Source organism: Staurois parvus, unplaced genomic scaffold (genome assembly GCF_062004578.1).
Source record: "Staurois parvus isolate SC_StPar_1 unplaced genomic scaffold, SC_StPar_1.0 ptg000087l, whole genome shotgun sequence".
NCBI lineage: Eukaryota > Metazoa > Chordata > Amphibia > Anura > Ranidae > Staurois > Staurois parvus.
In genome coordinates this window covers 12,312,487-12,335,223 of record NW_028317883.1, presented here as the reverse complement: position 1 = coordinate 12,335,223, position 22,737 = coordinate 12,312,487, and the positions used below count along the sequence as shown (strand labels likewise).

At 42.8% G+C, this 22,737-nt stretch overlaps 1 protein-coding gene across 3 annotated transcripts in view; it reads left to right on the top strand.

The window, feature by feature from the left end:
* Window positions 1-22,737, top strand: part of FDXACB1 (ferredoxin-fold anticodon binding domain containing 1) — a 38,164-nt gene that overhangs the window by 2,397 nt on the left and 13,030 nt on the right. For 2 of the 3 annotated variants that reach the window (XM_089670181.1, XM_089670183.1), the window contains exon 3: window positions 6,634-6,790. In XM_089670181.1, the coding sequence (XP_089526307.1) occupies window positions 6,634-6,790 (157 nt within the window). Of the gene's footprint in view, window positions 1-4,695; window positions 5,533-6,633; window positions 6,791-22,737 lie in introns of those variants that run through there. The other variant, XM_089670184.1, reaches the window with a different exon arrangement.

Here is a 22,737-nt window from a genome sequence, read left to right as displayed (position 1 = left end):
TCTTTATTCTTAAAATGATTTGCAGAAGTCCCAGTAAAGTTGTTAATATTTGTTATGACTCGTCATGTTGTGAAACTTAAATATTACAGGTGAATACCAAGGCTTTGTAGTTAAAACCACTTGTAGTTCCCTCTATTGACAGCCTATGCAGGGCAGTGAAAAACAAAATGTCTGTAGAAGCCCTTGTGAGAGGGAACACCAATAACCTGTCCCCATCTCTGAGACCTTTTACATCATGGAGTGGGTGGTACTGATTGGCTGGGGTATATATTTTCTGAACTCTTCCCTGAGAACAGTGCTTCTATTAGCACTCAGCAGTCAGATTGTCAAGAGACTTTGTGCAAGGGTAGTCTCAAGACACTGTAGCGCTAAAGGATTCCAGAAGAGTAGAACAATCTATCACAAGTGGCAATTGTCACTGCACAACCAGGACTGGATGTATAAGCCGATGCGGCCCTCTTAAGATTGGAGAATCTTGCAGCTGTACAAACAGAATTTAAAAAAAAAAGGGTGCAAACATCTTGTGCATTATCCACAGCATTATATTGAAGGATAAAAGTTTACATACTTAGAAAAGCAAAGGTAGTAACAGCGTTGTACGTAAACCCAGGGGTCGAAGGGCCTTGCACACAGTGGAACTCTTCTGGTTCTTTTACATATCAAATAACCAGCAGATGCATGTTGGGGGTCATGTCCCCTTCTCCAGGGCTAAACTGGTCAAGAGACAATTCTCAAACAGAATTTGAAGCCAATAAAAGTTAAAGAATTCATTAAGCCTGACATTTTCATAGAAAACAAAAGCCCAGCTACGTTACATTTTTATAAATGGGTACATTTCATATTTTACCCCTACTTGACCCTAATCCCTAAAATGAACACTAACCTCTCCCCCAAAAACTGCAAGAGAATGTATATTGTACATGTTTTCATTGTAAATGTTTCAGGACAAAATACTTAGTTATTTTTAGTTGAATAAATATATTGAATATCAATATTTTGTATTTATCAACCTTGGCTGCAGAGGAAACTGTACAGTCTGCAGCCTGGAAGCCTTCTGCAGTTATTTACTTCTATGTTGTAAAATAATGTGATCTGACCTAATACTATTCATCTCTATTTGGAGCACATGCAGGTTTACCTTTTGGTAGATAAACTGAGAGAAACCAGCACAAAGGCTTTGTTCACACTGCCACAACTTGGGATCCAATTTGTAAGGCCCCAAGTTGCATGACATGTGAAATCTCATGTACGTGAGTGAGAGATGTCTTAATATACACTACTTAAGTCGCTTCGACATCAGAAAAGTTTCCTGTACTATTTCAAGGTAATTTATATCCGACTTGTGGCTATAGACTTCTCGCCTCCTAGTCGGATCCTCATCTGTTTTGCTGTGACTGTGATCCGACTTTACAGGAAGTTACCCAGGCATTCCCTGGTTGTAGTCTCTCCCACAGAGCACTTCCTGTATACTGTGTTCTCTGCATACCTGCACAAGACAATCTATTCAAGAGACTGATGCAAATTTTTACCATGTCATCCAGAGCACACAGGAGTGCTAGACAATAAAGATCTGATCAAACTGGTGAGGTAGCTTTTACTTCTGTGTGACACCACAGATCTACATTATCAGGACCAAGCAAAGAGGGACCATGCATGGCTGGAGATCTGCAGAATCTGTTTTGAAGACTGGGACACTTTATCAGCTTTATCAATGATCATTCTGATAAAAGTAAGTTTACCATTTTTTTCATGATCTACATGCACTGTGTATCCCCCTAGAAACAAAAGTGTAAAAAGTGCAGTGTCAAGCAAGATTCATAACAGTACCATCAGTGCTGCCTGTCAGTGCCCATCAGTGCTGCCTATCAGTGCCCATCACTGCAGCCTCATCAATGCACATCAGTGAAGGTGAAAAATTACTTATGTGCAAATTGAAGACCCAAAATGCGTTGATATGTGTGCTGTGATAATCTAAAACCTATATGCTCCAATCCTCCTTTGAAATTCTTCAATCTTTGTAGGTTAATACTGATTAATCTGTTAATCTGATTAAGTCTTTAACAAGCAGGATAGATTTTTTTGAAATAATACAATAACAGTTCTCCAAAAGATTCACACCAGTAAAACAAAGCCTAGCATAACATCAAAAGTTACAAACAGTATACCCGAACAGGCTTCATACGGCAAAATGAAAAGGTGCCCAAACTGCAATAGCTTTATTTGATCCATTATGAGATAGCCACCATTTGCCATGCAACCTTGCCAGTGGGAGACATGAAGAAAGAGGTAAATTGTTCCCGAATAGTGGTACCATTGCTGGAGCCCCTATTAGCAGCCCCTATGTGCACCCTCTATGTCATGCATTAGGGAATCCTCAAAGAGGTAACCATCATGCTGATGGACAAAGTTGTGGAGAACACATGCTGCTTTAATGGCAGATATTGCATTCTCTAGGTTTAAAACAATCAGTGTGTGCAGCAACCACCACTTATTGGCTAGAATCCCGAAAGCACACACTAGTAATCTTCTTGCCCTTCTCAGACGATAGTTGTAAATCCTCTTCTCGATACTCAGATTATGGTTTGAGTAAGGCCTCATCTGGTGTTGACCCAAAGCAAACGCCTCATCACCAATAAAGACATAGGGTAGTAGGGGTTCACTTGTGCCAGGTAATAGACAATTCTCAGGAAGATCAAGCCTATTCTCATGTTGCATTTGACTAAAGGATGAATGCACAAAAATTCTTTATCTGAACTGCTCCCGCATGCCCCTATATCTGTGTATGCAAAGCAATAGTTTGCATCTGCCACCTAAGAAAGCTGAAGGATTGGATTTAGAGCCAAGAGTGTGATGCCATTTTCCCATGCTAGAGACTTGGACTTTTTGAAGCCTATCATGGAAATAAGAGAGTGAGCTAACATCTGTCATGTTTTTAATTTATTAATATAGAATTTCTTAAGAATGGTGTGCCTAAACAGTATTCTATTTCTATTTAAGAACACAAGCCAGTTGGGAAGGCAGTGTTGATGAGGGGGTGGAGGACTCGCAGGAGACTGCTACCCCAGAGGATCCCAGAGAAATCGATTATAGCCTGTCTCAGCAGTCTGCTGTCACAGAGGAGGAAGCTGGGCCCAGCCACATTTATTGACTCCGGACAAGCAGACCTAAAAGAGGGAGGAGTGGGCAAACCATCGATTTGTGGAGGCTGTAAATAAACTCCATGAAAAACTAGGGGAGCAACAGACAGAGGATCATGCTTGAGATAGTCAAGTTCCAAAAGATCCGCCAAGAGTGGAAACATCATTTGAGGATGGCAGTGATGGATGTGATACACTCCCACGTGGATGATGAGCCAGCAACCATCTCATCACCTGCAGTGTGTGGCCCACCACTACCATCTGGTCCCTATTATCCCCATCCAACCCCTCACCCACCCAGAACACACCCTTACTATCCTCCTCACTTTGGCTCTTACTCAGATGAGTATAAAAATGTCCTTCATACATTGCATTCTCCAATCCCATATCCAACTCCATCCCCATTGGCCTCCACCATTGGCACCCCTGTAACACAAAGGGTGAATCGGTCACATTCCTTTTCAAGCAGTCCTTTCCAACCATATGAAACCCAGCCCCCAAGGCCTTCAACCATCAGTGGGTCAAACACATACCCAGATTCTGAGCCACCGGAAGTACGATCGCGGCCATCTTTGTTTAGGGAACATGCTGGTTTTGCCAGAATAAGACTACTTTAGATTACTTCTGTTGCTGGAAGCGGTTTTTAGCAGTTTTTATGTAAGGGAATGAATAAATATGTTACTATTAATTACATATAAGTCTCTAAATATCTAATTTTCCTTATGAGGACCATGGGAACACGATAACAGGACAATTAAGAAGCCTGGAGGTGTCAGCATCTACTGTGTGGGAAAAGCTGGATAATACCTACATAGGGTAATTACCCATTGCTGCACCAGTTGGAGTGTTTCACTTGAATTGCACATCTTGGATTTCACTATTTGGTTTATTTTATTTTTGATTCAGTGGATGAGTCAACCATCACAATATGTAGAGATCACGTTTACTATTGTTGTTTGGAATTGGAATGCTCACTTTTTGATTCATGTGTGATATTAATCATTTATTATATATTTAATTTAATATATTTTAATATTCTATATTTTTTTTTTTTCTTCTCACTTTTTGTACACTTGATATGCAGTGTGCATGACACATTATTTGCTGCACGGACGTGTTTATGTAAAAGGTAATACACTATTTCTAGTTTATATATTTTTTTGAGGTTCACGAATGTTGGGATACAACACGTTGGACTACCATATACACCGTAACACGATGTGATTTGGAGGTGGGAAAGAAAGAGTTTGGACATTTTGAGATTTCAGAGACATTTATGGGACTTCATGTGAATTAATATTTTATTTATTTATCTGATGTATAGATGATACGACTTTCATGTCGCAGTAGTGTGAACGGAGCCTAATAGTGCGTTATGTTTAAAAATAGAGTGTGTTTTTTTTTTTTTTTTTTTATAATAAACAAACAAACACAGTCGAGGGAAAAGGCCCATAACCGCTAGGGCAGAATAGACCACATAAGAGTCGCAGATAGTGAAACCTTGCAGGGATGGAGCAGGATGGACTCTCTGCAAGAGCTGAGGGTGCCGAGCTGCATTAGGAGGGAAGTCGTTTGTCATGAGGTGTGGTGCCGAGGGTTGGGATGAGTTTCTGAGGGATTTCCTCTTTCTTCAGCCTTTTCTGGGGAGATCCTTCAGAAACGTGTCCCAACCCTCTGCACCACTCCATTAGCATTTCTTCCTGGTGGGCACACTTTCACTGAAAAGTGGCTTCCCTCCTCGTACAGCTTGGCAGCCTCAGGTCTTGCAGAGTGTCCACCCTGCTCCATCCCTGCGAGGATTCCCGATCTCCAGTATCTGCCCTAGTGGTTTTGTGCCTTGCCCCTCAACTATATTTGTGAGTGCATATTTTTGGGGTTTTTTTTTATAATAAACTCTCTGTTTTTAAACATTCTGCAATATTTAGCCTTTGAGCTGGTTTCTCTCTGTATATCTTTTGCATATTCCAGAGCTCCCCTTCTGGCCACCCAGGAGTATTGGACCTTTTCTGTGTAGTTCAGCTGTCAATTGTTTAGTGTCTGGGTACATGTGACATATACACCATTTATCACTGTGATTTGTACATAGTCTGTTAGTTATTGTTCTACTGCATTTTTACATTGTTTTATATTATTATTACATTTACCATGCTGGGTCCTTTTGGTTTTCATCTTTTTATTGAATATTTGAGATGTGTGCTGTGGAGTGTTTTTACTTTTAGGTTTACCTTGTGGTGCCTTTATGTACCTTCAAAAGTCAATAGGAAAGCTGTGCCACCATCAAAACCTGGAGAGCTGCAAACTGCAAGACATCCCTCTAGTTTTGAGAGTCGTCTTATCCCTTCTGCCTCATAGACTTCCTTAACGGCAGCTTTTTCAAAACATATTCAAATGAAAGGTGAACTTTAAATGTTCTCTTGCTCTCTTTTTGTCCAACTTTTACAGTCACGTCAAGCGACCTGGTGAATTCATCCAAACATCCTGGTAGAGAATCTCACTTCCTAAAGTGTTCATCCATAATCTGTCCATAAAGTAGTATTAACACATTGAACCCAATAAAATAAACATCCCCCAGTAAACTATTTGTAAAAATTCTTATCTCAGAACTTGTAGTTTACAACTTTCTATGCTGCAGGCTCCTGATCTCACTGTGTACTTCCCTGAACTTCCAGTCTTCACAGGAAAGCATTAACACTTGACAGTGTAGTTTGGAATCAGTTGTAGTATGGAGAAGGTAGGAACAGTTCAGTGCCTTGCCATCCTAGGCTTTAAGAGTGTTTTAATTGATGCACACAGTCTAGGGAGACACAACTCTAGTCCCTGCATGTAAGGATGGCTCTAAAGGTTGCTCCAAGGAGCCACCATGAAAAGGGAAAGGGTTAGTAGTCATGGCACCAGTTTAAAGAAACATAGGCAAGGACTGAAAGATAAAGAAGCTACTTGCCAAGTAAGTGATTAATTTATTTGCTGAAAGTACTTAAAAATAAGGGTTTAGAATATTTAAGTCTAAACATATTGACATCAAGAATTTCCAAGACACTCTGTATATTAGTTCAGCCTAGTATTGCCTAGTATTATGCCCATGTTGATATTTAAACTCATGATCCCAGCTTTGTAAAGCAAGAGTGTTAACAATGCAATCACTGTGCTTCAGAAAAACATCTGCCTAAGTGTGGGTACCACAAGATGCCTATAATGACTTTTATTGGCCAGGGAAAAAACTCCTCTTTGTGCTAATCTTACTCTAATTTCAGTTCATTAGTAGAGATTGACTTCTGTGCACCTCAGTGGTCCACAAAGGTAAGCCCTTTGAAAAAAATGAAATATGAAAGGAATGGATATATAGAAGAGGAGGCAAGGGGATATCTGACTTGGGCAGATGTTTTGCTAAAAAAAAGTGGCTTTGTGGTTAGTTACACTGACAATTGTTATTTTTGTATTACATCTCTACTCCACCTTCTTTTAAAATATGTCTTTTTCTGTCTTTGTACTACAACAGGAGCTCTGGTATACTTTGAAGTGGATGCGACAAAGCTAAAAGAGTATGCTTTTCTGACTAATCATCTTTATGACCGCATTATCTTTAACTTCCCACATTGTGGGAGGAAGGCCGGAGTGAGGAAGAACAGAGATTTGCTCTGCAAGTTCTTTCTTAGGTCAGTAAGTGGCCATTTAATGAAGCAGACATGTTTTTATACTATTTAGAATTTTCTCCTGTATGATTATACACTCCCAGTGTCCTATCAGCAGCATATTCAAATTAATATGGCATGCTACATCTCCCTCGTCTTTCCTTTAGAGGTCCACTCCTATATCCCCCTGCACTCTTCTTTGCAATGCTATATTCTTCTCTAGAGTATTTTCTTCGCCTTCATGTCCTGCCTATGCCATCACAAACACATAGCATACACAGTCAGAGGACATTTTGGAAAGCTTACCCAAAGCACATGGCCAGACTACGCAGAAATCATATTAAGATTGAGCATGCAAATACTTTACAATAGCACCTATTAATATTGTGTTAAGCATTGTTAATATTGTGTGGGCTGTTATTATAGCACCGATGTTCTTCTTGCATGTGAGAGATTTTCTTGTAGTATGAGTATGTCTGCATAATGGCAGATGGTTGTAGCGAAATATGCATATTTGGTTGGTACAGATATAATGTGCTTAGCAAAATTTGGTAGATGAGAACAAGATCGCTTTACAGAGATGGTGGTTGTTTACACAATCATGAAAGTTGCATGTGATGCAAATGGTGGTGCCTAACTGAGGAAGAGCCCCCACACAACGACACTATTTACTTAGTTATAGAAATTCTCTGATTTCCTGGATACAGTATCTTGCTATCAAATACACCTTCATCAGTTGTACACATACTAGTGCTACCGCATTTCCCCGAAAGTAAGACCTACCCCGAAAGTAAGACCTAGTGGTACTTTTTGACGTACTGCTAATATAAGCCCTCCCCCGAAAATAAGACCTACCTCCCACCAGGGGCGGACTGATAATTCGGGCACTGCCCGAGAACATGGGGTCACTACAGGGCCCCATGAGAGGCTCAGTCCGTCCCTGTATGTGCCGCTTCTGAAATAAGCAGGCATTGCGGGGAAGGACAGTGAGGCAGGCACTTCAGACACCTCTCCTCCTCGGAGTTTCAGCAGAGGGGTGGGTCCACATTCCTGCCACGGGTGCTGAAGTTGGAGTGCGGGAGGGGCAGGCAGAGTATGTAGCAGGTAAGTATGTAATCCCCCGACCCTTGTGACAGCACTGCAGCTTCATGTAGTAGGTAGGGGAGAGGGGGGAGAAAGAGGGCAGAGAGAGAGGGGGGGGGGCTTGCTTTAAAACTTACCTTTTTGTGGAGCTGGTGGAGACGTCAATAAAAATAAGACCTACCCAAAAATAAGCCCTAGTGCATTTTTTTTCACCTAAAATTAATATAACACACTGTCTTATTTTCGGGGAAACACGGTATCAATATCTGTGTGTAACAAAATAGAAAATCAAAAAGAACTCAACAAAAGCAGAAATAAAGTGCCAAAAAAACCCAATCCAAATGTGTGTAATCAGTAATCTAAATTTGTCTTATTTGAAATCAGAACACCTTTATCATGCTGTGCAATCCACTGAGATAAATATGCAATTCTACTCCCTGTGTAGACACAAATCACTTGCTGGTACAAGTGTGACCTTTATGCCAAGAAAGGTCTGCAGCACTTGCTTAAAATGTAATCCGCTGGTGGGCGCTCGTGAGCAGCAACCCAAGATGGCCGCACAATAGTCGTGTTCCTCCTCCCACCAGACACATCGGCCGATTTACCAGCCTTCAGGGGGACACAACACCCACCCCTTTTCAGGTTCCTGACACCCACCGGCATGGATGGGGGAAAAAAACGGAACCTCCAGCGCTCAGAAGGCCGCGCCGGAACCCGCAGCCTACCTGCTGGGGGGACTCTCATGAATGCTCTCGGGGGACCCAGATCCCGCCTCCGACACAGACAACATATCGGACGCCCCTCAGCCATTCCCCCCTATGCTGAGCTCCTATTTAGTTTTAAAACCATGCTGCAGCATGAATTGTCTACCGTTACCTGAAAGCTTGCAGGTCGTCTTATCAAGGAGATCAGAGAGCTGGGGAACTGCACGAATGACTTTGAAGATAAGATGGACACCGCGGTCACAGTAATTGAGAATCATCAACAGGACCTGAGCGAGCTTAAGAAGGAACTGGCGGAAACTTTGCTACGGCTTGAGGACTTTGAGAACCATTCTTGCCATGGCAATTTATGTCTAGGAAGTATCCCAGAATCTGTCACAGATCTCACCTCCACTGCCACAGCCTTATTCCAGGAGCTGGTTCCTGCCATCCCCATAGACCGGCTTGAATTTGACTGTATACACCAGGCTTTGGGGCCGAAGCGGCCTGATGGGCTCCCGAGAGACATTATCATCAAATTTACATATTATCACACCAAAAGAAACAATTCTCATGGTGCCTAGAAACAAGCCGGAGCTCCTCTTCCAGGGGCATCATTATCAGCTTTTCTCTGATCTTTGCCAGATCACGCTTCAGAAATGCAGCCAGATGAAGCCCTTTGGTCCTGGTGAATCAACTTATCAAATATGCATGGGGCTTCCCCTTTCGACTCTCCTTCGACTACCAAGCCACAGCCATTCTATCACCACTCCGGAGTAGGCTCAACCGCCTATGGAATACCTGCACCTTCTTCCACTGGGAGGCATTGTACAGAGTCCAATGCTCCCGTCTGGATCTCTTATCAACTTGGACTCCTCTGGGAGAAAACATCCAGCTGAAAGTGGTCCGTTCCTCGGACCCCTCTACGGACAGTCCTGCGCACTCCTCCCCAGGCTGACATCATGACTAGACTTCTGCTGCTCTCCCATATTAGAATTATTGTTGCGGGGACCGTGAGATTGAGCCATCAGGCTATCTTATAGTTGTGTTACTCTGCTATGCTTATGCTGTTATGATGGCTTGCCCGGCTTTGCCCCCTCATGGGGAATCTCCCCTCTGCACCTGGCCTGGTTGCGCTTGGGTCCTGGCCTGTTTGGGTCCCGGCCCCTGTATGGGTTTGCCTGCGATTGGGGGGCTCACATTTCCCTTAGTTGCTTAGTTATCTGCCCCAGGGCTTAGGCCCCTTACCGTGACTGACACCGGTGGAGTCCTTCCGGGACCATGGGAGGCCTGCTTTTTCTACCTGCACTTGATGCCTTAGACTTTACGTTTCCATGTATGTTCTACAGACCTTGGAACCAGAGTAGCTCTGTGTTTGGGTGGGTCTGGCTTGTTCGCAGGCCTCTGGGTCCCACAGAAGATGTTGAATTGCGGTGGGCCCCCGCCGGCTGGCCCTCTTCGGGGTCTGTTGTGTGCCTGCACTGTGGGGGGGATCACCAGCGTTGTATATGACTGTTTGTTCCTTGCAGTCTGTGGTCCTTGCTCCTGGTTTAGAGGTGGGCTCTTGGTCCTTAGGGGAGGGCTACCTTGTTATGTGGTCTAGCCCCTTTGGACTCGTGTGCCTGGCTTTACGCCTAATAGTTGTATTGTCTGATATTTATGTTCTGTGTTTCATAATTCTTGCACCCTGGGGGCCTATGTTGATACAGTATATGCATTAGCAGCCATGTGTCCAGTGGTAGAGCCACCCCCAGCTGGCATCTTACGTGTGCAGGATTCAGTTCATCATTGGTGTGTTAACATTGTTTTATTGTTTCTGTTTTCTTCTGTCTCTCTCTTTTTTTCCCTGGTTTACTTTCTCCTTTTGTTCTTTTTCCTTTTTTTTTTTTTTTTTTTGTTGCTATCAGGTATTCGGCACACCTTTTGGACCGACCACCCTTTTAAGTGAACTGGGTTGGCTGGCCTATATATTTGCTGTTGAGCAGTCTCCCCCTGCCCCACCATGGCCACATCTCTGTTGAAAATCCACTCGCAAAACATCCATGGCTTCAATTCTCCTCTTAAGCGGTCCAAGGTTTTCACCATCTTAAATCGCAACAAATTGATTTAGTCTTCCTACAGGAGACCCGGTTTGCCCAGTCCTCCACTCCATGATATCTCTTGCCTCATCCAACTTTGTACACTGCATCGGCCCCAGAGAAACATAGGGGTTTTTTGATCGCCTTCAGACGCAACCTACCCTTTACCAGTGTTCGGAGCATAGCGGACCCCACTGGTAGATACTTACTTTTGCAGGGTACCATTTGGGACCAAGAAGTCACTTTCTTATTTTTTTTTTTTTATTATATATTTTATTAGATTTTTTTTCCTTTTAAAATACAAAAAAGAAAAGGAACATCAAATAAACATAAGTTGGGGAAAAGAAAGCACATACAATAGCTTCTCCCGTACATCCCAAATAACTCATATCATATTTTCCCCACCCTCACCCTCTCCTCATTTCCATAAACTCTAAAACCGTGTCACTTTCCTAGTTTCTAACCTTTGTCATTATCAGTCTATATCTGTGTTCTCTTCCTCCTGTCCTCTCTTCTCTGTGGGCACTCTTACATGCTCCCCTCAATACTCATTTACTTAAATTCCAAGTAGATCCACATTTTTTTTAGCCATTTTAAAGGCCAACCATTGACTCCATGTTTTCCTAAATTTTTCCATTTTATCCTATTCATTATGACACAGCTCCTCCATTCTATAAATATTATCCACTCTGTTAACCCAATCATTCATACTTGGAGGATCGGGACAAGCCAAAATGTAGGAATCAGGCCCTTAGCCGCACTAACTAGATGGTAAGGTACCATATTCTTGCGTAACTTGGTCAAAGATTAAAATTTATAAAATAAATAGCTCCACGGATCCCTCTGTATAATAGTCCCACATATCTCCTGAACATGTTGTAATATAACCTTCCATTATTCTTGTATCTTTGGACATTCCCACCAAATATTTGCGATCGTGCCTCTTCCCCCACAACCTCTCCAACATAAAGGTGAAATCTCTGCTTGTTGTTTATGTGCTATACTTGGTGTGATATACCATCTGGTCATACATTTATAAATAATTTCCGCTGTGTTCATATTTGTTACCTCATGTGCTAATTTAAATAAATTATTCCTGTGTTGTTCGTTCAACTTTGATCCCAACTCCCACTCCCATTTTTCCATGAACTGAGGAGGGTCAGTACTCTATATCCCCAAGGATGTTATATATCCTAGAGGTTCGATGTTTCGGGGCTATAGTTACATTCAACAATTTCTCAAATGGGTACTGATCCTCCAGCATCCTCAGTGGTTGTGGAAGTGTTGATACAACGTGAGCAAGTTGACCATACCACCAGTCATCTAAAATAAAAAATAAATCTTTTTTTTTTCTTCTTTTAAATCAAAAAAAGTGTGCATCTTACCTTTCCTCAATATATCTATTAAATGTGTGTTCTGATTTTTAATCCATTTTCCAGAGATATTATCCTTCCCCGGTGGGAAAAACTCTGTTCCCACCAAGGGGATCATACACAAATTATATTTCCATCCTTTTTGTTTATGCAATTTATCCCAAACACTAAAAACTTACTAAAATTCCTAATCTATTATTCATGAAAGTAGCACCGCTTGGTAATAATTCCTAATATTTGGCAGCCCCAAACCCCCCAATACTTTTCGCCCTACTTAATGTGTCATACCTAATTCTCGGCTTTTTGTTTGCCCAGTTAAAGCTACCTATCATCTTCTGTATTATAACAAAAAGGATCCTGGGATATATATTGGAAGCATATGGAACCTATACAAGATTTTTGGTACTATCACCATCTTAACCAAGTTTATACGACCTATCCAGGAAGCACCACCTTTTGACAGCCTCCCCAGTTCTCTTTTTATTTCGTTTACTAATGGAATATAATTTGCCTGATAAAGGGTTTTTTTTGAAGGGGTCAATTTTATTCCTAAATAGCCTATTTCTTTATCCCTCCACGTAAAATGGGAATTCTTTTTTTGACTTTTGCTTCTCCACTTTTGGAATATTAATATTTAAAATTTCTGACTTTGCTAGGTATATTTTCAGATTTGATATCTCCCTATATTGTTTTAACTTAATTAAGTTGGGCAACGTTAGTTATTCTTGGATTTAAAGAAGTCATTTTCGTCTCATATTACACCCACAATAGATTCCAGAATAGGTTTTTTTCCCTTGTCTGCACAATAATCTCCCGTCACTCTAAGGGCCTCCTTCTCCTCTTGGGTGATTCTAATGTTACCCTTGATTCTGCTTTGGACAGATGCTATGCCCAGGAGGCGACTCCTTCTTACGATTCCGCAGAGGAGGCACATGTGCGCTCCCTTCTGCAGACTTTTGGGCTTGCTGATGTTTGGAGGGAACTTCATCTGACTGCAGAGATACTATACTTGTGCAAATACACCGGGCCCGATGCTGGCCAGGAAGCTTAATTTCCAGGTTTCCTGCTGTCCCTGGACATCTATAAGACATATTTGATTCCTTGTCCTGGGATTTCTTACGGTTTGTACTGTCCCGTTGGGGCTTCAGAGACTCTGTTCTCTCTTGGACTCATGCCTTATACTCTTCTCCCTCAGCCTCGGTCAAGTATGCAGGGTACTTTTCTGATCCCTTCTCGGTTTGGAGTGGGACGAGACAAGGATACCCCTTGTCCCCGGCGCTTTTTGTCCTAGCTCTCGAACTGCTTGCCATGGCACTCTGCGTGGATTGCAATATAACGGGCGTCCTCTATGCAGGTTATGAATTTTAAGCTTAATCTTTTCGTAGACGACACCCTGCTGACTCTTTTACTAATCCATTGACCACTCTCCCAAATCTACAACGAGTACTTGCTCGTTTCTCCTTGATATCGGGTCTTCGCATTAACCTGGATAAGACTGTTGCTCTTAATATCACTTTTGATAAGGCTTTATCCTGAATGGTTTAGCTACCCTAATTAAGGTCCATTGTATGGAAGATCCTTATCTGCTGTTTTGGTGATCTGGAGGAGGATTCGAGTGACCAACTTTCTGAATTGTTTAACAAAGCATGATTGACCACTCTTAACAGGGGGTCATGCCTTTCTGGTAAGCCTTCTGTAGTAGTGGTTGGTGACATGACAACTGTCCTTGGTTTTCTTTTGTTTCAGCCTCGGGGACTTTTCTTTTATTTTTGGATGGACTATATTTTGTGACACATTTTTTACTGTTTTCTTATGATTATTTGTAACTTTTTAAGCGCTGCACTTTTATGTATTTATTGTTGATTGCCTAGTATCAGGTTTTTGTGTTCAGCTGCTATATGTTTTACACCTCATTTTTGATTATTAATTATCTATTGAGGTTCTTATTAGAGCAGGTTTATATATATATTAAAGCTCACTGTTGGCTGATATCACAGAAATGGTCCAGGTTCTGCAGAGATCCCGACCCATCATGAGATGTTTCTTCTGTGACACCTTGGTAATGAAACACCTTTTTATAAGCCATCAGTTGAGACTGAACCAGCTGATTTAATTTGCACTGACAAGGGGCAGGATTGCTTTCTAATTACTGATAAATTTCAGCTGGTGTCTTGGCTTCCCATGCCTTTTTGCACCTCCCTTTCTTCATGTGTTCAATACTTCTTTTTCCCTGTGTCAATACTTATTTTACACAATGTATTTACTGAGGTCCATCTTGGTGAGTTTGCAAGTTCCCAGTAAATTTAATCAACTGCTGCCATCACTTTTTCTTAGACATGTTTTTGTGTTAAAAAAGCATAGTTGTACGGTTCTAGATTGCTATTGCAATGGTAAGAAATTGTTAAAATAAACCACTTTGAGGGATAAAATTGCACCTAATGTGGTTAACCCCCCTAAGGAGATTTCACTCTTTGTAGACCTTAAAAGTTTTTCCCTTGCAATCGTTGTATGATTTGTCAACTAGGGGGAAATAGATGCACTTCTTTTACCTCAAGTGTCTCAAAAAAAAGTTATATCATTAATTCTTTCATCTCCTGTAACAGTTGTTACATGGTATACTTATTAAAATGTTCCTGTAACAGTATGTAGGAAGGACAACCAGGCGTATGAGAGACTGGATGAGAGAACACCTATATAATATCAGGAAAGGGTATAAGGAGCATTCCTTATCCAAACACTTCAGGGATTGTCATCAAAGAAATCCTCTTGGTACTAGATTTACAGGCATTTAAATCCTTAATCCCCATTGGCGGAGATGTACTAAGCGTAGAGTGGTATCTTAGCTCGACACCAAGTGGATATATACGAAATGCGCTCACTAATGCCCAGGGGCTCGAATGTAGACATTGACATCAATTGCTTCATAGATAATAGTTGATATGTGACTTATACAGTCAGGTCCATAAATATTGGGACATCGACACAATTCTAACATTTTTGGCTCTATACACCACCGCAATAGATTTGAAATGAAACGAACAAGATGTGCTTTAACTGCAGACTGTTTGCTTTAATTTGAGGGTATTTACATCCAAATCAGGTGAACGGTGTAGGAATTACAACAGTTTGCATATGTGCCTCCCACTTGTTAAGGGACCAAAAGTAATGAGACAGAATAATAATCATAAATCAAACTTTCACTTTTTAATACTTGGTTGCAAATCCTTTGCAGTCAATTACAGCCTGATTGCTGGAACGCATAGACATCACCAGACGCTGGGTTTCATCCCTGGTGATGCTCTGCCAGGCCTCTACTGCAACTGTCTTTAGTTCCTGCTTGTTCTTGGGGCATTTTCCCTTCAGTTTTGTCTTCAGCAAGTGAAATGCATGCTCAATCGGATTCAGGTCAGGTGATTGACTTGGCCATTGCATAACATTCCACTTCTTTCCCTTAAAAAACTCTTTGGTTGCTTTTGCAGTATGCTTTGGGTCATTGTCCATCTGCACTGTGAAGCGGTGTCCAATGAATTCTGAAGCATTTGGCTGAATATGAGCAGATAATATTGCCCGAAACACTTCAGAATTCATCCTGCTGCTTTTGTCAGCAGTCACATCATCAATAAATACAAGAGAACCAGTTCCATTGGCAGCCATACATGCCCACGCCATGACACTACCACCACCATGCTTCACTGATGGGGTGGTATGTTTAGGACCATGAGCAGTTCCTTTCCTTCTCCATACTCTTCTCATCACTCTGGTACAAGTTGATCTTGGTCTCATCTGTCCATAGGATGTTGTTCCAGAACTGTGAAGGCTTTTTTAGATGTCGTTTGGCAAACTCTAATCTGGCCTTCCTGTTTTTGAGGCTCACCAATGGTTTATATCTTGTGGTGAACCCTCTGTATGCACTCTGGTGAAGTCTTCTCTTGATTGTTGACTTTGACACACATACACTTACCTCCTGGAGAGTGTTCTTGATCTGGCCAACTGTTGTGAAGGGTGTTTTCTTCACCAGGGAAAGAATTCTTTGGTCATCCACCACAGTTGTTTTCCGTGGTCTTCCGGGTCTTTTGGTGTTGCTGAGCTCACCGGTGCGTTCCTTCTTTTTAAGAATGTTCCAAACAGTTGTTTTGACCACGCCTAATGTTTTTTTGCTATCTCTCTGATGGGTTTGTTTTGTTTTTTCAGCCTAATGATGGCTTGCTTCACTGATAGTGACAGCTCTTTGGATCTCATCTTGAGAGTTGACAGCAACAGATTCCAAATGCAAATGGCACACTTGAAATGAACTCTGGACCTTTTATCTGCTCATTGTAATTGGGATAATGAGGGAATAACACACACCTGGCCATGGAACAGCTGAGAAGCCAATTGTCCCATTACTTTTGGTCCCTTAGCAAGTGGGAGGCACATATGCAAACTGTTGTAATTCCTACACCGTTCACCTGATTTGGATGTAAATACCCTCAAATTAAAGCTGACAGTCTGCAGTTAAAGCACATCTTGTTCATTTCATTTCAAATCCATTGTGGTGGTGTATAGAGCCAAAAATGATAGAATTGTGTCGATGTCCCAATATTTATGGACCTGACTGTATGTTTTATTGATGGTTATAGTGTATATAAATTTGATATATTTAAATGGCCTTCTTTTTATTAGATTTTTTATTCCCATGTAAATCATGGATATTCTAATTACTATTTTGATACTTATTGATGTCCGTACATTTATGTTTGTATTATCATTTTTGTATTGGTCTTTGGACCTCTAGAAAATGGTCTCCGTCACATTTTAAGTGCCCCATAATTATATTTTCATTAATTTCCATATATTAATACCTCAGCAGTCTTTTATTATTTGTTTTTTTTTTTTTTTGTGCAGAGGCATTCACGAACTCAAAAGATTGATTCCCATAGTATTTTACATTTTTCCTTTCACTGCTGTTTAACTTCAGCAGTGAATGTTTAGCGATTTGGACCTTGAGAAAATGGTATTTTCATCCTGGTTCAGCTTACATGTAAAATATGAGAATCCTAGACTATAGGCTATGAGAAAATGGTGTCCGATAATTATTTGCGCGCCCTGTAGGCTATTTAAATTATTATTATACAGTATTTATAAGGTGCCAATAGTTCGCTCAGCGCTGTACACTACAGAGGGGTACAGAACATGTGACAGAACAACAACAATACAATGCAAAACATGAGAGGATTGAGGGCCCTGCTCTTTCGAGCTTACAATCTAGGAGGGAGGGGATGGTGGCACAGGAGGAGATAGCTGTGGGGGATGGGGTGGTAGGAATAGTGGAGGAGGTTGGCAAGTTAGCAGGGGGTTGGGTAGGCTTCCCTGAAGAGGTGGGTTTTCAGGGTGCGCCTAAAGGAGAGGAGAGTAGGTGATAATCTGATGGCTTTGGGCAGGGAGTTCCAGAGGATGGGTGACACCCTGGAGAAGTCCTGGAGGCGGGCATGGGAGGAGGAGACCAGGGAACTAGAGAGAAGGAGGTCTTGTGAGGAGCTGAGTGTGCATGCTGGGTGGTACTTGGATATTAGGTCAGTGATGTAGTTCGGGGCAGTATGGTGGACGGCTTTGTACGTCAGTGTTAGGATTTTGAATTTGATCCGTTGCGGAAGCCAGTGGAGGGATTGGCAGAGGGGGGTGGCGGAAATGGAGTGATTGGAAAGGTGAATGAGTCTGGCAGCCGTATTCAGGATCGACTGAAGCGGGGATAGCCAGCGGCGAGGCAGGCCAGTAAGGAGGGAGTTGCAGTAGTCGAGTCGTGATATGATGAGGGAGTGGATGAGCTGTTTAGTGGTTTCTGGGGTGAGGAACATGCATATTTTGGCGATGTTGCGGAGGTGGAGTCTGCATGAGCTTGTTAAAGATTGGACTTGGGGCTGGAAGGATAGGTTGGAGTCCAGAATGACACTAAGTACTCTGGCCTGCGGGGCGGGTTTGATGGTGGCATTGTTGGATGTGATGGAGAAGTCAATGGGGGGTGGTGTCCGGGCTGGGGGGAAGACAAGAAACTCGGTTTTGGAGAGGGTCAGTTTAAGGAAGTGGAGCGACATCATCTAGTCTGATATGTCGCTCAGTAGGTGTGTGATTCGGGCGGAGACTGAGGTGGTGAGGTGGGGGGTTGAGAGATAGATTTGTGTGTCGTCAGCATATAGGTGGTAGTTGAAGCCGTGAGAGTGTATGAGTTGGCCAAGGGAGAAGGTGTAGATGGAGAAGAGAAGGGCCCCGAGGACGGAGCCTTGAGGGACCCCAACAGAGAGGGGGAGTGAGGGGGAGTTGGTAGCATTATAGGTAACGCTGAAAGAGCGTTGTGACAGGTAGGATGGGAGCCAGGAGAGAGCAGAATCTCTGAGGCCAAGGGAGTGTAGTTTTTTGAGGAGGAGGGGGTGGTCGACTGTGTCGAAGGCTGCAGAGAGGTCAAGGAGTAGGAGCAATGAATAGTGGCCATTAGCTTTGGCGGTTAGCAGGTCGTTGGAGAGTTTAAGTAAGGCAGTTTCGGTGGAGTGTAGGGGACGGAAGCAGGACTGTAGGGGATAGAGGAGGTTGTTGTCGTTGAGGTGAGAGCTTAGGCGGGTGTAGACTAGGCGCTCAAGGAGTTTGGATGTAAATGGAAGCAGGGAGATGGGTCTGAGGTTGTTCGGGTCATTGGGGTCCAGGGAGGGCTTTTTAAGTATGGGGGTGATGTGTGCATGTTTCAGAGGGGAGGGGAAAGTGCCGGAGGATAGGGAGAGATTAAAGATGTGGGTGAGGGAGCGTAGGATGGAGAGAGAGGGAGGTTGTAGGAGTTGTGAGGGGATAGGGTCGAGGGGGCAGGTGGTGAGGCGGGCATCAGAGAGGATCTTGGAGACTTCCTCGATGGTAGTAAGGTCAAAGGTGCGGAGTGTTGGGGGGGCTTCAGTATGAGGAATGTAGGGTGGGGTGAAAGTGGAGGTCAGAGCAGTGGTGGGGCCGTGGGAGAGGGGTGATGAGGGGGTAGCTGAGTGAGGGGGAACGGGGTTGGAGGGAGTTTGAGCAGCGACGAAGTCCCTGCGGGTTATGTCGAGGGAGAGGGGGGATGAGGGGGTAGCTGTGTGAGAGGGGACGGGTTGAGAGGGCGTGTGAGTTGCGGTTATGTCCTTGCGAATTGTGTCAATCTTGTTTTTGAAGTGATTGGCAATCTCAAGGGCGGTGAGTGAGGTGCTGGGTGGAGGTGGGGGGTGGCGAGAGTAGATGGTAAATGGTGTCTGCTCTTGACATCTGTAATGGGCATATCCCTGAGGACGTGCATGCGCACAAAATGCGTTTGGTGGATCCTATGTGCGGACATCACGCCGCCGTGTCCGAAATTCGGAGTGGCGGCCATCTTGGTATGTGAATTCATACATGTTTACGTTTTTTCCACTACACTATAAATCGCTTTCTGGGCTCTGTGTGGTGAGCTTTTCTCCTAGAAAGTTTTCTGACTAAGGATTCTAAATATTGTATTTGATTGACCATCAATTATTGCTACTATACCAGTAGCATTCTGGTGAATGCATAGTGATGGCGGAGTGTTCACTGGATCTTCTAGCACTGTTTGGAATCGGACACGTTGCTGTTGTGTTTTGCAGTATCACTGACACATAATTTGTTCACTATTTGGACTATATTTTATCACATTGTTGCTGTGTCTTAGAGTAGCATTAATACACACTGTATGAACTATATTTGTTTATCGTTGACATTTATGATTCCCCTTGTTTTTTACCAATGCGTATATATGTATTTGGTGTTTTTATAATATTCTTTGATGCTATATACAGTCAGGTCCATAAATATTGGGACATCGACACAATTCTAACATTTTTGGCTCTATACACCACCACAATGGATTTGAAATGAAACGAACAAGATGTGCTTTAACTGCAGACTGTCAGCTTTAATTTGAGGGTATTTACATCCAAATCAGGTGAACGGTGTAGGAATTACAACAGTTTGCATATGTGCCTCCCACTTGTTAAGGGACCAAAAGTAATGGGACGATTGGCTTCTCAGCTGTTCCATGGCCCGGTGTGTTTTTATTCCCTCATTATCCCAATTACAATGAGCAGATAAAAGGTCCAGAGTTCATTTCAAGTGTGCTATTTGCATTTGGAATCTGTTGCTGTCAACTCTCAAGATGAGATCCAAAGAGCTGTCACTATCCGTGAAGCAAGCCATCATTAGGCTGAAAAAACAAAACAAACCCATCAGAGAGATAGCAAAAACATTAGGCGTGGCCAAAACAACTGTTTGGAACATTCTTAAAAAGAAGGAACGCACCGGTTAGCTCAGCAACACCAAAAGACCCGGAAGACCACGGAAAACAACTGTGGTGGATAACCGAAGAATTCTTTCCCTGGTGAAGAAAACACCCTTCACAACAGTTGGCCAGATCAAGAACACTCTCCAGGAGGTAGGTGTATGTGTGTCAAAGTCAACAATCAAGAGAAGACTTCACCAGAGTGAATACAGAGGGTTCACCACAAGATGGAAACCATTGGTGAGCCTCAAAAACAGGAAGGCCAGATTAGAGTTTGCCAAACGACATCTAAAAAAGCCTTCACAGTTCTGGAACAACATCCTATGGACAGATGAGACCAAGATCAACTTGTACCAGAGTGATGGGAAGAGAAGAGTATGGAGAAGGAAAGGAACTGCTCATGATCCTAAGCATACCACCTCATCAGTGAAGCATGGTGGTGGTAGTGTCATGGCGTGGGCATGTATGGCTGCCAATGGAACTGGTTCTCTTGTATTTATTGATGAGGTGACTGCTGACAAAAGCAGCAGGATGAATTCTGAAGTGTTTCGGGCAATATTATCTGCTCATATTCAGCCAAATGCTTCAGAACTCATTGGACGCCGCTTCACAGTGCAGATGGACAATGACCCAAAGCATACTGCAAAAGCAACCAAAGAGTTTTTTAACGGAAAGAAGTGGAATGTTATGCAATGGCCAAGTCAATCACCTGACCTGAATCCGATTGAGCATGCATTTCACTTGCTGAAGACAAAACTGAAGGGAAAATGCCCCAAGAACAAGCAGGAACTGAAAACAGTTGCAGTAGAGGCCAGGCAGAGCATCACCAGGGATGAAACCCAGCGTCTGGTGATGTCTATGCATTCCAGCCTTCAGGCTGTAATTGACTGCAAAGGATTTGCAACCAAGTATTACAAAGTGAAAGTTTGATTTATGATTATTATTCTGTCCCATTACTTTTGGTCCCTTAACAAGTGGGAGGCACATATGCAAACTGTTGTAATTCCTACACCGTTCACCTGATTTGGATGTAAATACCCTCAAATTAAAGCTGACAGTCTGCAGTTAAAGCACATCTTGTTAGTTTCATTTCAAATCCATTGTGGTGGTGTATAGAGCCAAAAATGTTAGAATTGTGTCGATGTCCCAATATTTATGGACCTGACTGTATATATTTTAGTGCTGCACTTTATGCACTTATGTTAACCACTTGTCTACTGGGCACTTTCACCCCCTTATGCCCAGGCCAATTTTCAGCTTTCAGTGCTGTCACAGTTTGAATGGCAATTGCGTGGTCATGCAACACTTTACCCATATGAAATTTTTATCATTTGTTTGACAAACATAAAGCTTTCTTTTGGTGGTATTTTAATTGCCTCCGGGTTTTTTATTTTTTGCTAAACAAACCAAAAACAACTGAAAATTTTGAAAAAAAAAATTTTTTCTTAGTTTCTGTTATAAAATTTTGTAAATGAGTAATGTTTCTCCTTCACTGATGTGCGCTAATGAGGCTGCAGTGATGGGCACTGATAGGCTACACTGATGAAGAGGCACTGGTAGGTGGCACTGATGGGCATTGACAGGTATCACTGGTGGGCATTGACAGACATCACTGATGGGCACTGAAAGGCAGTACACATATATGGTACTGATAGGCAACTCTTACTGGCACTTTTAGGTGGCACTGACTGGAACTGTTAGGCGGCACTGACTGGCACTGATAAGTGGCACTGATTGGCAGCACTCATAGGCAGCACTGACTGGCACTGATAGTTGGCACTGAAAGGCAGCTCAGATGGGCACTGATATGTGGCATTGATGTGCACTGGTAGGCACTGATATGTGGCATTGATGTGCACTGATGGGCACTGACAGGTGGTATTGATGGGCACTGACAGGTGGCACTGATGGGGCTACACTGATCATCAGGGCACTGATAATCAGTGCCCTGATGATCAGTGTAGATGTCCCCTCTGAGGAATGCCGATTACCGGCTCTCCTCTCCTCACGAGCTGTTAGTGTGACAGCTCGTGAGGAGAGGACTGCCGATAACTGGCATTTCCTTATTTACATGCAATCAGCTGTGATTGGATACAGCTGATCACATGACAGAGCCAAAGGCATCGGCTCTTTCCGCTGATCGGTTTGCACCACCGATCGTCACGCTGTGCGCCCCCAGGGGCGCGCACGTGCAGTTAGAGAACCACCGCCCATCCGTCATTTTCTTATATGGCGGGCTGGAGGTAGTTAAAATAAACCTGTTATTTCAGAAAAAAATTCATATTACAAATGCTGAAAACAGACTATTATGGATGTCTGAAAGTACCTGTTTTTATAGCACGCCAAAAATCCCTGCACACACGGATCTCATAGTGCAAAGGACTTTAGCTCTGAAACTGGAGCACTGATACTGTCTTCTGCTCTACATTTCCCTCAATGCAAACCTCTGAGCTTTAAT